This window comes from Mytilus galloprovincialis, chromosome 8 (assembly GCF_965363235.1).
Source record: "Mytilus galloprovincialis chromosome 8, xbMytGall1.hap1.1, whole genome shotgun sequence".
Lineage (NCBI taxonomy): Eukaryota > Metazoa > Mollusca > Bivalvia > Mytilida > Mytilidae > Mytilus > Mytilus galloprovincialis.
The window spans coordinates 88,259,805-88,273,335 of NC_134845.1; the positions used below are offsets into that span (position 1 = coordinate 88,259,805).

At 32.3% G+C, this 13,531-nt stretch overlaps 1 protein-coding gene across 1 annotated transcript in view; it reads left to right on the forward strand.

The window, feature by feature from the left end:
- The first annotated feature begins 1,289 nt into the window (after positions 1–1,289).
- LOC143042772 (uncharacterized) overlaps positions 1,290–13,531 on the forward strand; it is a 36,661-nt gene continuing 24,419 nt past the window's right edge. Inside the window, exons 1-6 of the mRNA XM_076215235.1 lie at positions 1,290–1,439; positions 7,273–7,654; positions 11,126–11,328; positions 11,882–11,989; positions 12,519–12,612; positions 13,402–13,451. Coding sequence (XP_076071350.1) covers positions 1,428–1,439; positions 7,273–7,654; positions 11,126–11,328; positions 11,882–11,989; positions 12,519–12,612; positions 13,402–13,451 — 849 coding nt within the window. The 5' untranslated portion in view covers positions 1,290–1,427. The remainder of the gene's footprint in view (positions 1,440–7,272; positions 7,655–11,125; positions 11,329–11,881; positions 11,990–12,518; positions 12,613–13,401; positions 13,452–13,531) is intronic.

Genomic DNA, 13,531 nt, shown 5'->3' on the forward strand with positions numbered 1-13,531 from the left:
GAATAAGTTACACAACTTTTAAACCAGTCAGTACTATCTGGTACCTTATTCAAACATTGTATTGTGCATACAACCTTTTGTAGAGATATATTTAAGCCATCGTAAACACGTAAAAATAAACATTTTCCAAACCTTTTATACACCAGTTCATTGCTGATGATCTTTTGTTTTGTGACACTTGACACCTTTGTAACTGTTTTTCCCCGGATTGGACTAAATAGCGATAAAGAAATAAAGCATATATAGGACAATGGTTTCAACTTAAAATGCCAATACATTTACATTTTTCCATTTTCCAACATGACTTGTACAAAATTGTCTTCAAACAAGGAATTTGCATAAGTTCATAGTTTGCCCAACATGGCTTTAATGTATCATACCTGCAGCCCTTAAAACAGTGATTACTCAGTACACCAAATGTAACATGTGAAAAAGAAAAAACGATTATATTTGACGTATTTACATGAACAATAAAACAAAATTAAAAGTTCATTGGGAAAATGAGGGAGATCACCCAGTGGCGGATCAAGGATTTTTTCAAGGAGTGGAAGATGTATTCAAAATGATTGTATTCCGTCGAGCAAAGCGAGTCGAACAAAATTTGGACGATTTGATGTTGCAAAAATCGTTATATAACCATAAATAAATGATATCCATTTTTTTTTTCTGGCGAGGAAAGTGGGAAGGTGGTATGGACTTTACGTTCCCTCCCTCCAATTTACGACTGACTCTTTTGTATTTTACGCAAACGTTTCTCAAAAAGTACAACCAACCAAGTTTTTCCCACAAAAGGGGTGGGGCGGATCTTCAAGACCATCTGGAGCCCTCTATGTGCAATATAAACTCATGGAGAATGCGGTGGTCTAGATGATGTTTAGACACACTTAGGTAAAACTAGGTGAATTTTTCAATCAATGTGGTAAATTTATACTCTATGTTAGTTTGTACAAATATAGTACCTACACTTTCTAAAATGATAAAACATAAGTATAAATTGAAATTTACCTATTCAACAGTCATTAAAGTATGTCATTCATAAAAGCTGTCGTGTCATATTAGTAATATCTAAATTATTATCAAAAATGACACTTTTAAATATATCCCATTAAATCTTGAGTTTAAAGAGTAATTTTGTAGTGCATTCAATTTCCATTCAAACCAATTATCTGTAAATAAAGACCTCTTTACTTAAAAAATCTAAAGCTAATATCAAAATTGTGACTTTTACAATGTAATTCGACTATTCAAAGTAGAACAGAAGTGATTTAACAGGTTAAATCCCTTGATCAACAAGTTAAAATTCAAATTTGATTAGGGTAGTTCATGTAAACTATACACTGCAGACGACAGTCATTGACAGTGCATTAGGAGGAAAAGAAGATAATTGTATTCAATAGTCAAAGTTTCGGATTAGGAAAAGTATCAAGATGGGAAATAAGGTAAACACGTTGTTTATTTCTTAGTTCGACCATACTTCGAAAAGATCTATAAACCTGTCTGCAGGCCTTTTTATTTGCTAATGTTATTTGCGTGATATTGAATTAAAAAAAAATATGTCGAAGTATACTTAATTTTTGTCATTCTAAAAATATTTAGGAAGAGGGTGCCATTTTGTTAAACTTTTCAAATCACGCTACCATTAGTAACTTGACTACTTGTTGTCATTATTAAATGTTTTTTGTTTATATTTGTATTAGGAGAGGACGTCTCTTATGTTGACTTGTTATATATCTTGTGAACAATTCCTTCTGTTGTTAGGGAATACCATTTGATTTTTATGGGGGGGCTAGGATGAAAAATTTTGTCCTGCATTTTTTTTATTTGTAATCTCTGTCCTGCCTTTTTATTTTTCACTCTATTCGGTCCTGCCTTTTTTTTAATAGTTTATCCTGACTTTTTTTACCTAAATTGTCATCCTGCCTTTTTTTTGCAAAGTGTCTCATCCTGCCTTTTTTTTTTACTCAAAACTCCTGTCCTGCCTATTTTTTTCAAATTTCATCCTAGACCCCCCATAAAAATCAAATGGTAGCTCCCTTAATTAATGCAAATCAAATCTTTAAACAGTTACTAGTAAGTAACTTGACCATTTTTGTGTACATGTATGTACTAACAATACCTAAATAAAAGATATACATGAACTTACTGGTGAAACAACAACAGAAGGCTGCAATAATAACTTGCGACGGGATATTGTATATAATTTGTTTTTAAAAAATGATTCGAAAATTAATCATTAAAAAATATACGTAGCAATATAGAAAAGAGCTTTTTACTCGATAACCATCGGTTAAGCAGTCAACTAAAACGTAGCTGACAGCAGAGGCTTAATGATGTGCATTCATCGCTTTAATAACGAGTGTTTTGGAACACGGGTTTGGGAGTGCTATGAACCCAGTGTTCCGAACTTCATGTTTAAAACAACGTAGAGATATAAATTTGGAGAATGTTTTGAAACTGCTACACCGGCTTCCACTCCGAGTCTGGAAGCACAGTAACGCATTATACCATTATCAAGTTGTGTTTGTAAACTATACGTGATTTGCCCGATTGCATAATGCCACAGGAGGGTATCAAGCTTCTATTAGGTCTTGGTGAAGCATCCATATATGTTACACCATTGTTACACTAATGTCTCAGGTAAGGATGAAGGTTGGTACATTTGGACCTATCAAAACGTTTAAACCCGCTGCATTTGTTTGCACCTGTCCTAATCACTCAGAAACCTGATGTTCCTTTGTTGATGTGGTTCATAAATGTTTCTCGTTTTTATTTATATAGATTAGACCGTCGGTTTTCCTTTTTGAATGGGTTTACACTGGTTATTTTGTGGGGCCCTTTATTAGCTTGCTGTTCGGTGTGAGCCAAGGCTCCGAGTTGAAGGCGTAGTTTGACCTTTACTGGTTTACTTTTACAAATTATGACTTGGATGTCACTCATACCACATCTTCTTATCTATATAAAAAGATGAGATGATATGATTGCCAATGAGACAACCCTTCACAAGATATCAAACAGTTATAGGTCAGCATTGTCAGCTATAAAAGGCACAGAAACCACAGATGTAAAACAGTTCAAACGAGAAAACTTACTGCAAAATAATGAACGAAAACCGAATATATAATAAGAAACGACAACCACTGAATTACAGGCTCCTGACTTGAAATAGGCACATACATACAGAATGTGGCCGGGTTAAGCATGTTAATGGGATACCAACCCTCCTCCTAACCTGAGACAGTGTTGTAACAGTACAACACGTATACTTTGTAATTATATTATGAATATTATATAGTCAATTTATCATAAAGGTCACATCTATCCGGCTTCCTCCAAAAATAAAAAACCCTGATGGACACGAAATAGCATAATAGTGTTAAAAGTGGCGTTAAACACCAATAAATCTTTTCCAAAAAAATCTAAATAGTCCGGTCATTCTCTGCATGCCCTGTTGTAGTACAACATATATATGTGCATTTTGAAGTTATTGATTGCTGATTGATTGTTGGTTGCTAAACGTCTAGTGGCAATATATTTCATGCATATTTAGGACGAGATCAAACACATACAATAGACAGGTCCAGTAACAGAGGCCATCTGAGATGAACATTGGGTATATTATGCTAGCCACTGGAAAAAGAGGGTATATTGGGGAATATATATAGAGAAAATTTTGCCTTGCAACAGGCTACATAAAAACCCCTAAAAGAGTTATCGCAAGGATTCGTTCTGTGCAGAGAGCGTGACAATCTTTCTACAAGAGACATCGGGATATTAGTTCAATTGTCATCTGTTTTTTAAGTTAAGTTATTCTCTCGGACCTCGAGGTCGACCTTTATAAACAATTTTGAATTAATAAAATAGATAGTAAATAGTTTAGTTTACAGTTTGACGTTGTCAATGTTTTTCAGTTATTAAAGCACGGAGTAGATTATAAGTAAATAAGAGCACAATTGAAATTAAAATTTTCATTTTGTAAAATGACATGCAATTTTAATGTAACAATACAATGTTTTAAGGCAATATGATGTTTCTTTAAATCATATCAAAATTCGGCATATCGTATTTTATCGCATGTTAAAACTTAAGAAGGCTAACTTTTAACACTATTTCTTGACTTCATACTTAATGAAATAAAATATTTATATAAATAAATGTAAACAAAGTATATTCTTAGCATTGAAAGAAAATCAGTTTACGTCAAAATGAAAACATTTGTTTAAAGATTTTGTGATATTTTCTTAATCTATTTAAAGGTACCGATCCCAGTGCATTTATACTGAACGATTAAAATTGTTGCAATACAGGTATACTGAACGTCAATGGTATTGTACAACGTGCTCTAAATCCCACCACCTAGTAAACGCGGGAAGTCATAAGAAAACCCCTAGAATTTGACTTGTCGTAAAAGATTAAGCGATATTAATGACATAAAATAGGGATGACAAAAAGAAGACTCGAGCCGAGAATATTTGTATTCACAGTAATGTGTTTAATTATGCATGTTAAATATTTTTAGACTTGCATTCAGTTTTATGTTATAACCGTTTTAGTGCTTAAAATGTATGGTGTTCTTGGTCTTTTTATCGGTATTCGTTTTCCTAATTAAACGTAATTTCGTTTTATCATGTTGATTCCCTTTTCTCGCAAAAAATAAAATAAATTGATAAAGAAAAATAGAAAAAAGGGGGAAAATGTGTCAAATAAAATTGAGAATGGAAATGGGGAATGTGCCAAAGAGACAACAACCCGACAATAGAAAAAAACAACAGCAGAAGGTCACCAACAGGTCTTCAATGTAGCGAGAAATTCCCGCACCCGGAGGCGTCCTTCAACTGGCCCCTAAACAAATATATACTAGTTCAGTGATAATGAACGCTATACTAATTTCCAAATTGTACACAAGAAACTAATTTAAAATTAAAATAATACAAGACTAACAAAGGCCAGAGGCTCCTGACTTGGGACAGGCGCAAAAATGCGGCGGGGTTAAACATGTTTGTGAGATCTCAACCCTCCCCCTATACCTCTAGCCAATGTAGAAAAGTAAACGCATAACAATACGCACATTAAAATTCAGTTCAAATATCTGTTGTTCAGTATATTTTACAATTGTCTAAATTGACCCCAGCTTTTTAATGTCTAACAGATATGAGCACTTGCCATAAATTCATTAATAAAATTATTTTCTATTATTTTTCACTCCACTTATTGACATATATAATGAGATCAGGGTGTGGTGACCTTATTGTATACACAATGTTTATCGACTTTACCAAACATATCAAAATATTTCCTTTACTAATTTTGTTTCACCGCTTCATAAATGTTTACATTATGGGGTTTAGGGCTTTTATATAATTAAAAAAAATCTTTTAAAGAATGTCTTCTTTCACATATATTGTGCAACTTTTCCACGTTTGATACAAACAAATATATTAGCTGTTTTAAAAACACATCAAAATAATGGCAATACTTATAATGAACATGACAACAGCAACAACAAAAATAATACACGTAGAAATATTTCGGCGCTCTCTAGCGACTTAATCAAGGTATCTCAGCAATCGTAGATTAGTCGGAGATCGGCGGAATAAGACGACTGATACTATTTGGGTAATAATAATAATAATAGCTAAAAGTACATATAAATAATAATTTAAAATGATTACAAAAAAAAAAACAAAAAAACACACCATGTGTATCAGCTTTTCATTTGATACTTACATTTTGTCCAAAGTTGTTCTGCTATACCAATACCACAGTTTAGGAATCGGGGAGTTGAGGTCAGCCCTTAAAACATACTTCTTTTACATTTGTAACATGTTAAACTCAACCAAGATAGGTAAAAAAATAAATTCCTTGAATTTGACAGTTGTAGGTAATTAATCCTACATTTCGTTGCAGTAAAACATTTATGTGCCATTAACAAATGTTATATATTATTTGGGATTTCTATAGAATATTTTGCAAACTTGAGGTTACATGGTTACTTAACCTTGTACACAGATTAAATAAGGGGAGAAATTAGATTGGTTAACTTCCAGTGATGGTTATTTTCTTATATGCAATAAAATGTAATGTGATTTTTTTCTACAGGCTAATAGGGGGAAATCAATGGTGGTATTACACCTTGTATATTCCCTTGTCATAAATTAGGAGGGAACAGTCCTATATATTAGTATGAGTACCGATGGATACTATCATATGCCTTTGATGATAATTGTTTTAAGGTGGTACCTAATACTACAGGGAGATAACTCTGTGAAGTCTTCTTAACGTTTTAATTACGTTGTGCTGTAAAAGGAATATTAAGCTTCTCAATGATCAAAATTGGTGTTTGTCAACTTGCTATATAACCAGTGTAATTTTTCTGACAAAACTGATGGTTCAAAATTTTTAAAATTTTTATATTTTTGGTAAAGTGTCAAAGTAAATACTTTGACAAAATTTTATGAAAATTAAACAAGCCAAATTAAGTTTAGTGAAAGTGTTGGGTACCACCTTAAATTGTTATTATCGATCTACATCGACCCTTAAATGCAAACCAAAAACAATATCTTATATCAAGTCAGATCAATATGAGTTCTTTTTTATTTAGACATTCTATTTTAAAGAAATGTCAGAATGTTATGATGCAAGTTATTAATCATTCAGTTCATCGAAGAAATAATTCTACTACACCCATTAAAACACAACCATGTCTTGAGCAATAATGTGACATTCAACGTAAGATCTGATAAATAATTATTTATTTAGTTTTTTTCTGCATTCTTTAATTGATACTAATTCTTCGGTTATTGTTTGGATCGTTATATTATTACGGTAAATCAAATCCCATCTCGTGATGCCGTTGACATGTGCATTTCAAATGTCTATGTATCCTAGGGTTTGTGCTTTCAAGCACTGAAATCTATTATCAATGTTTCAATATTTCATATTTGTCACTGACAGTAATAATTTTGATCTCAAAAATCTTCCAGATATTTACAATAATATGATAAAATTGATTAAATTTGCATAGATCTATGAAAAACAATGGTGATGTCATGCGCGATACTGGTCACATAAAGAAGTATAATTTTCACATTACTCGAGAAAAAACATAAACCATTTGATGCAGTTAGAAATTTCTTCCGAATGAATTATCATCTTTAGAAGACATTTAAGTTATTCTCGTCATAAATAAAACACAAGTACATGTACTATCATTATATATTACCTAATCGAACTTTGCAGTAATCAAATTAAAGTAAATCTCTTTGTTCATTTTAGTTAATGGCAATGAAGGCGGCCCAACAGCAACTTGACGGACGAGAAACAGACGACATTGGTAATCAGGATGCAACTTCAAAACATGATGAAAATCAAAATGTTCCGGTTCAAAATACATCGGACACAAAAAGGGAAACACAAACTGTTCAAATTGGAAATCGAAGTGCTTCATTATTTTTGAGTTCGGCATCCATCAATCTTTCAAAAGCTAAACCAAAAGACACGAACAATGCAAAACCATCACCATCAACTACGCCTGCGCCAATATCTCGACAAACTACAAAGACAAAACGGGAAAAATCCCGATTGATTCCGGATGAAATGCTACAGATAAGACCAAAAAGGGAATTTACTTTCACTGGCTATGATATCATGGCTGATGGTAAGTGGCATCTTTTCAATTTTCTATCTAATATAATACCTCTTCTCACCTTGTATTTTCATATCCATATTTATTTGTCTAATCTATATAACACTGTGTTAACCAATGAACAAAGAAAGCTGTGAATTAATGCTCATTGTTGAAGGCTTTAGTTGTTAACTTTTATATCATTCGGTTTACGGTGTAGAGTAGCCTCATTGACAATGTGTTTGAATGATACCATTACAAAGCTTCATTTACATTTCAATTTCATATCGAGTATAATATATCGATTCATACCTTTAGAAAGAAAGAAATAATCAGATAAATGAACGGTATTTTTAAATGCGTTGTGTTCGGAAAACAAACTGAAGCGACATTGGTTTTAGCAATCTTTCTATACATGTATTTTTCTGCTAACGATAATCATGCCCATTTCCTATAGTACCTGATAGACTATCTTTACCATATATAAACGTTGGTATTCACGTAAACGGATATAGATAGAAAACGGCGCTATAAATATTTACAATTGATTCCTGTGTCATTTTGGTCTCTTGTTGAGAGTTGTCTCATCGGCAATCTTACCACATCTTTTATTTTATATTATAAATACTGGTGCGAGCGTTATCAATTTTAATACAAACAATAATAACATGTATATTCAATGACTATTATAATTTTGATATAAATTTTAAAATTGATATAACAAAAATTTTTGCCGCTATCTGAGTCCTTGTGGCTGGATGTGGCCCTTTTTGGCTGTTCATAATTTATAGCAATTACTGGTACCGTTTTCATGTATTTTTTTCGGATAGAAAGAACTTAAGATTTTGGCGAAAATCAATTAAATTAAATGCTTTATGCTTTGTCTTTGTCTTTGAATTAAAACAATAACGACTGCATATATGCAGGTGGTTCACACACTCCAAATTGCACTGCAATCTTATGTGCACTATTTTGAGATAATAAGATTGGCACCAGGTGTATTTAAATTCTATTGTTATTTACGTAAAACACACGTAGGTCTTTTATATCGAAGCTTATTAATCCTATAAATCAGATCATTTGATAATAAATACAGCTATTACGATTGACCTGTTGGCCGAGGGAAAGTGGTACTTGGTAAAGATTAATGCACAAAACCATGGGTTGGGTTACAATATTTACTGACCAATTCAATATAAAATTTTAAAATATGAATTAACTTAGCCACAGTTTCTCTATAAGTGGAATAATGTTGAAACTAAAATTCGTACGACGGAAATCGAAGAGCTCATTTATCACTGAAGGTAAGACAATGTTTATGAGAGCGTTCATCTTGTGTGATGCATCATGGATGACAAAGCATTTTGAAATATCTTTTTAATAAAATTGAGAATGGAAATGGGGAATGTGCCAAAGAGACAACAACCCTACCATAGAGCAGACAACAGCAGAAGGTCACCAACAGGTCTTCAATGCAACGAGAAGTTCTCGCACCCGGAGGCGTCCTTCAGCTGGCCCCTAAACAAATATATACTGATTTAGTAAATAAATGTTTGTATCTAAGAAACTGCTTAATGAGGAATATAATGCTTTGATAAACAGATTTCAAGTTTATTTAGAAACTGAAACCTGAAATTAAAAATGGCTACCGCGGTGATATAATTTTTGAGATTGTTATGATTTTATTAAAAATGCAGATAGTTATCTGTAACAGTTATTAAACTAAACTCCTATCGTGATCTTTGATTGTCTTTCAAAGATCATGAAAAGCGGGTGATACTTGAAAAATAATCGCATGCTGATAAGCATGCATTTGGAGTACAGGAAGCCTGTGAGACTTTTTACCTGTCACATGATAGGTCATTTGCTCTCCAAATAACGGAAGTGTTTTATAACGTCACACACTTTGTTTTTATATTTTTCGTATATTTGATTTATAACGCAACCCGTTGCGAAATAACATTAAAAAAACTTGGAGAATTGTAACGCATGAGAATTGTTACGCAAATCGTTGTGAAATTACTGAAACCTTTGCGAAATAATGATTTTCACTTTTTAACAAAATTCGATCAATCAAAGACAAATTCGTTGTATTGATGAAGATGGACCTCAGTCAAAGAGTTGAGAAAGGGAAACTTTGATATTTTATAGAAATGTGGACGAAATACAAATTAAAATATATTACAAGAGCTTAATTTGTTCACTCCCTTAAATTAGCTTAAGATGTCAAGCGAAAATTGACCTGCAATGACTGTACGCGTCTGCATGTCATTAGAATGTTTAATTTTAGCTATATTAATTTACTATCAAATTACTTTTAATTAAAAATGTGATATAAAGTTACTATTAAACTTTCAACCATAATGACATATAAACTATGAATTTAACTCTTCCTGGTCAAACTTTCAAGTCCTAAACTTGGATGATAATCATATAAAGCCTTTTTTTTGTCATAGCGTTAATGACCATTAAAAAGCGCAAATGTCCTACGAAAGAGCATATAAATGTACCGGGTCCACGATAAGATACAAAATCGAAGTCTTCAGCTGATATTTTTTGCTGAAACTGAATGTTAAAGATAGTAAACATACGTTTTTGTTCATTTGAACTGCTTCAAATAAAAAAAAAGTAAAAAAAAAAAATGTGTAATATTTACTACTGGAATTTTGTTAACTATTTTTAATCTAATGATTATCTGTAAAAGACAGATTACTTTTGTTTTAAATGAATGTACTTGTATATATCAAATCTATTTTCAAAACGAAACAATTACTTTACCCTTTAATCGTGGTTGATCTACTTGTCTTTACCTTCTTCGTTTCTTTTTTTTTGTTTCGTACTTTTTCCGAAATTCCGATATCTGAAAATATTACCTGCGAACTTGACTTTTTTACCGTTAGAAAGTCGCCGTCTGATGTGGGATAGCGATTCGATACGTTGATATGATTGACAGTTTATTGCAAAATCACCCGACGTAAAACCCTTTAGATTTTTATACATTTTCAACAATGCCAGACATACATATATGTGTTTCAAAACAATGTCATTGTATACCCGGTAATGGAGACTGTATCTTGATCAACCATAACTTAAAAATAACAACAACAAAAGAATGAAATTAAAGCATTGTCCCGATATACTGAAAGGTGCATCAGCTATCTACATTCTCGATACCGCGGTTTAATTATGGTACAGCATGACCAATATTCGGTGTACTGGATTACACAGTGAAGAAATTCGTGGAAATTAAGTCTTGTGTTATCTTGAACTGATATTGAACTGATATTACAGGGTCTAGTAGAAGGGGTTTGGGGTCCTTCATTTTTGTAGTCTTTTTTTTATACGTTATGTTTCTCTATTTTTATACTTCTTGCCCATTATTCTCTATTCTTAATATGAAAGCACCTCGATATTATATATTCTTTTGTTCATTACAATTCTCTCTATTCCGTAAACCTCCATCCACGATCTCATATTATGTTTTCCACAATGCATTTTTTTTAGTTGCTTCACCAGAGTGTTCAGACGACGACGAAGACGATGACGACGACACTCGTCAGATCAAAAGCACATATCGTAACACATGTAAAATGCTAGGTGTTACACCAGCATCCTCATTTAAAAACCAGGTGGCGACACCAGCTATTACCATGAGAAGTCATCCGACCGGACCTGCCGGAGTCAGAGCGATGGCAATCGCATTAGTTGTAAGTAGTAGTTCTTATATGGCAAATGTTTATAAGCCGTGGTTCTTTGTTGAAAACCGATTCTAATTATGCTCATGTTCTACTCCTCATATACTGATATTTTGAGCTTTTTGAAGATAGTTGGATTCAGCAATTTCAGGATATGTTCATTTATAAATTCATGTCTTTTTTTGTTAATTTTCATGCATTCGATCAACCCCATTAGGGATTCCTATTTCATTACTTATATAAACATATTACATATTAAAATTCATTATCCGACGTGTATCATTATAACCAGCATAATACACTATTAAATTTAACAATGAAAGAACTACTCTAATTGAAGAGCAATCACTGGGAGAATATAATATTTTTATGTTTTCATTTCTCATGATTAAATAGGACATACAAGTACATAGAACCTAACTAACCACGAAATATCAAATATCGTGGACAATGTACATGTTCATGTATAACTTTATATGAAAATAGTATTTTTATATGTGTTAAAGTAACACGACAAGTCCCATCTTAATGTATTTTTTATGTCTTTTGATTCCTCTGTTTTCAGGATAATCAAGTAGTGACTAGTTTAGATTTAGAAGACAATGGTCTGTTTACAGATGGTGCTAAGTATATCGCAGAAATGCTCCATAAAAATAGAACTATCATTGATCTCGTAAGTATTGATTTGTATAAATATACACTTTTAACCCCGTCTCATTCTTTATGTCCCTGTTTCGATATTGCATTAGATATCATTGCACTACAGACATACAAATAGGAGGAAGGTAAAGATCTTACAAAACATGTTTACCCACGACGAATTTTTGCATATGCCAGGAACCTGTAGACTTCGGTTATTTTTTTTTGTTTGTTCATCTGTATGTTTTAAAACTTAGTTTAGCGTCGATTTTGTTGAACTAGGTTTAACTATTGTTTAAGGACCAATTGAAGCCGGCCTCCGAGTGCAAGATGTTTTGAAGATCCATTTAAGGACTTGGACTTTTTTCTGCTCTTTGGTTTGCTTGTTGCTGCTTTATTACATTACGCCTTTCCATTATATATTTTATTAGACAAAACAACAAGACAAAACGCGACAAGCTTCAATTCTTCATTCCTCTTCGTAAGTTCTCTTTTTTTCATGAAACTATGTAAATTTGGTTTTGCATACTCGTATTTTTATATGTACATAATAAATATTTTAGAATATAGCAGAGAATTTAATTGGTACAGAAGGAGTACGTGCAATAGCAGACGTGTTACATGTTAATCATAAAATTACCTCATTAGATATATCAGGTAAGACAATTGAAAAGCATGGCGCCAAACACGTGCTCAAGACAGGTGAAACATATTTCGATAAAACGTCGGTCACGCGCTGAAACAAATCACGGTAATTATTTATCATTGGTATATTTAAACGTATTGTAAATAAATGCATGCCCCTTATTACTATCGAGGTTAATTTGAATTATCAAAAGTGCTCTCACGAAAAAAATCTGGTCTGCGATTATTGACAGCGTCATCAAAATTTGAAATTGAAACGGTCATGAACATCCAGCGAAACAAACAAACATTATAAATGAATTGAAACTTTCCCTTTTTTATTTTATTGCCGTGTCGAAACGAATATACTAGAAATGTTATGAACAACTATGTGTGGTTGTGTCTGAGTGCACATGTTTTGACGATAATGTATTGTGCAGTTTGTCATGTCTAACCGCTTTAAATTAAACGAGGGGATCACATATTCATTTTCCAGTGACTTTCACATTTGTCTATTTCAGGACCTACCGATTGTATTTAGTAATTTGTTTTTGTCCAGAACATGCATGAAATATTTGTATATACTGGACCTCATGCAGACATCAGTCAGATTACCTATACCAATGGCGAAATATACTAAAGCGACATTCAAACTCATTAGTTGAAAACAAAATGACATAAAAAAGGGGAGAAAACGACAAAGAGAAAAACAACAGTACACAAAACACAACATAGAAAATGTATGGATAGTGTTTTTTTTTTAAATTAGTTTATGCATTCACTTAATCTTAACATTATTGTTTGTTTAATCCATTTTTTTAGGAAGTGGTTTAGTAGATACAGATGCACTCGTGCTAGCGGATATTTTGCAAGTAAGAGGAATACCATTTAATGAATGTCTATTATTTATTTTGAATTTATTGAACCATAAAATTAATTTTTGACTCTTCAC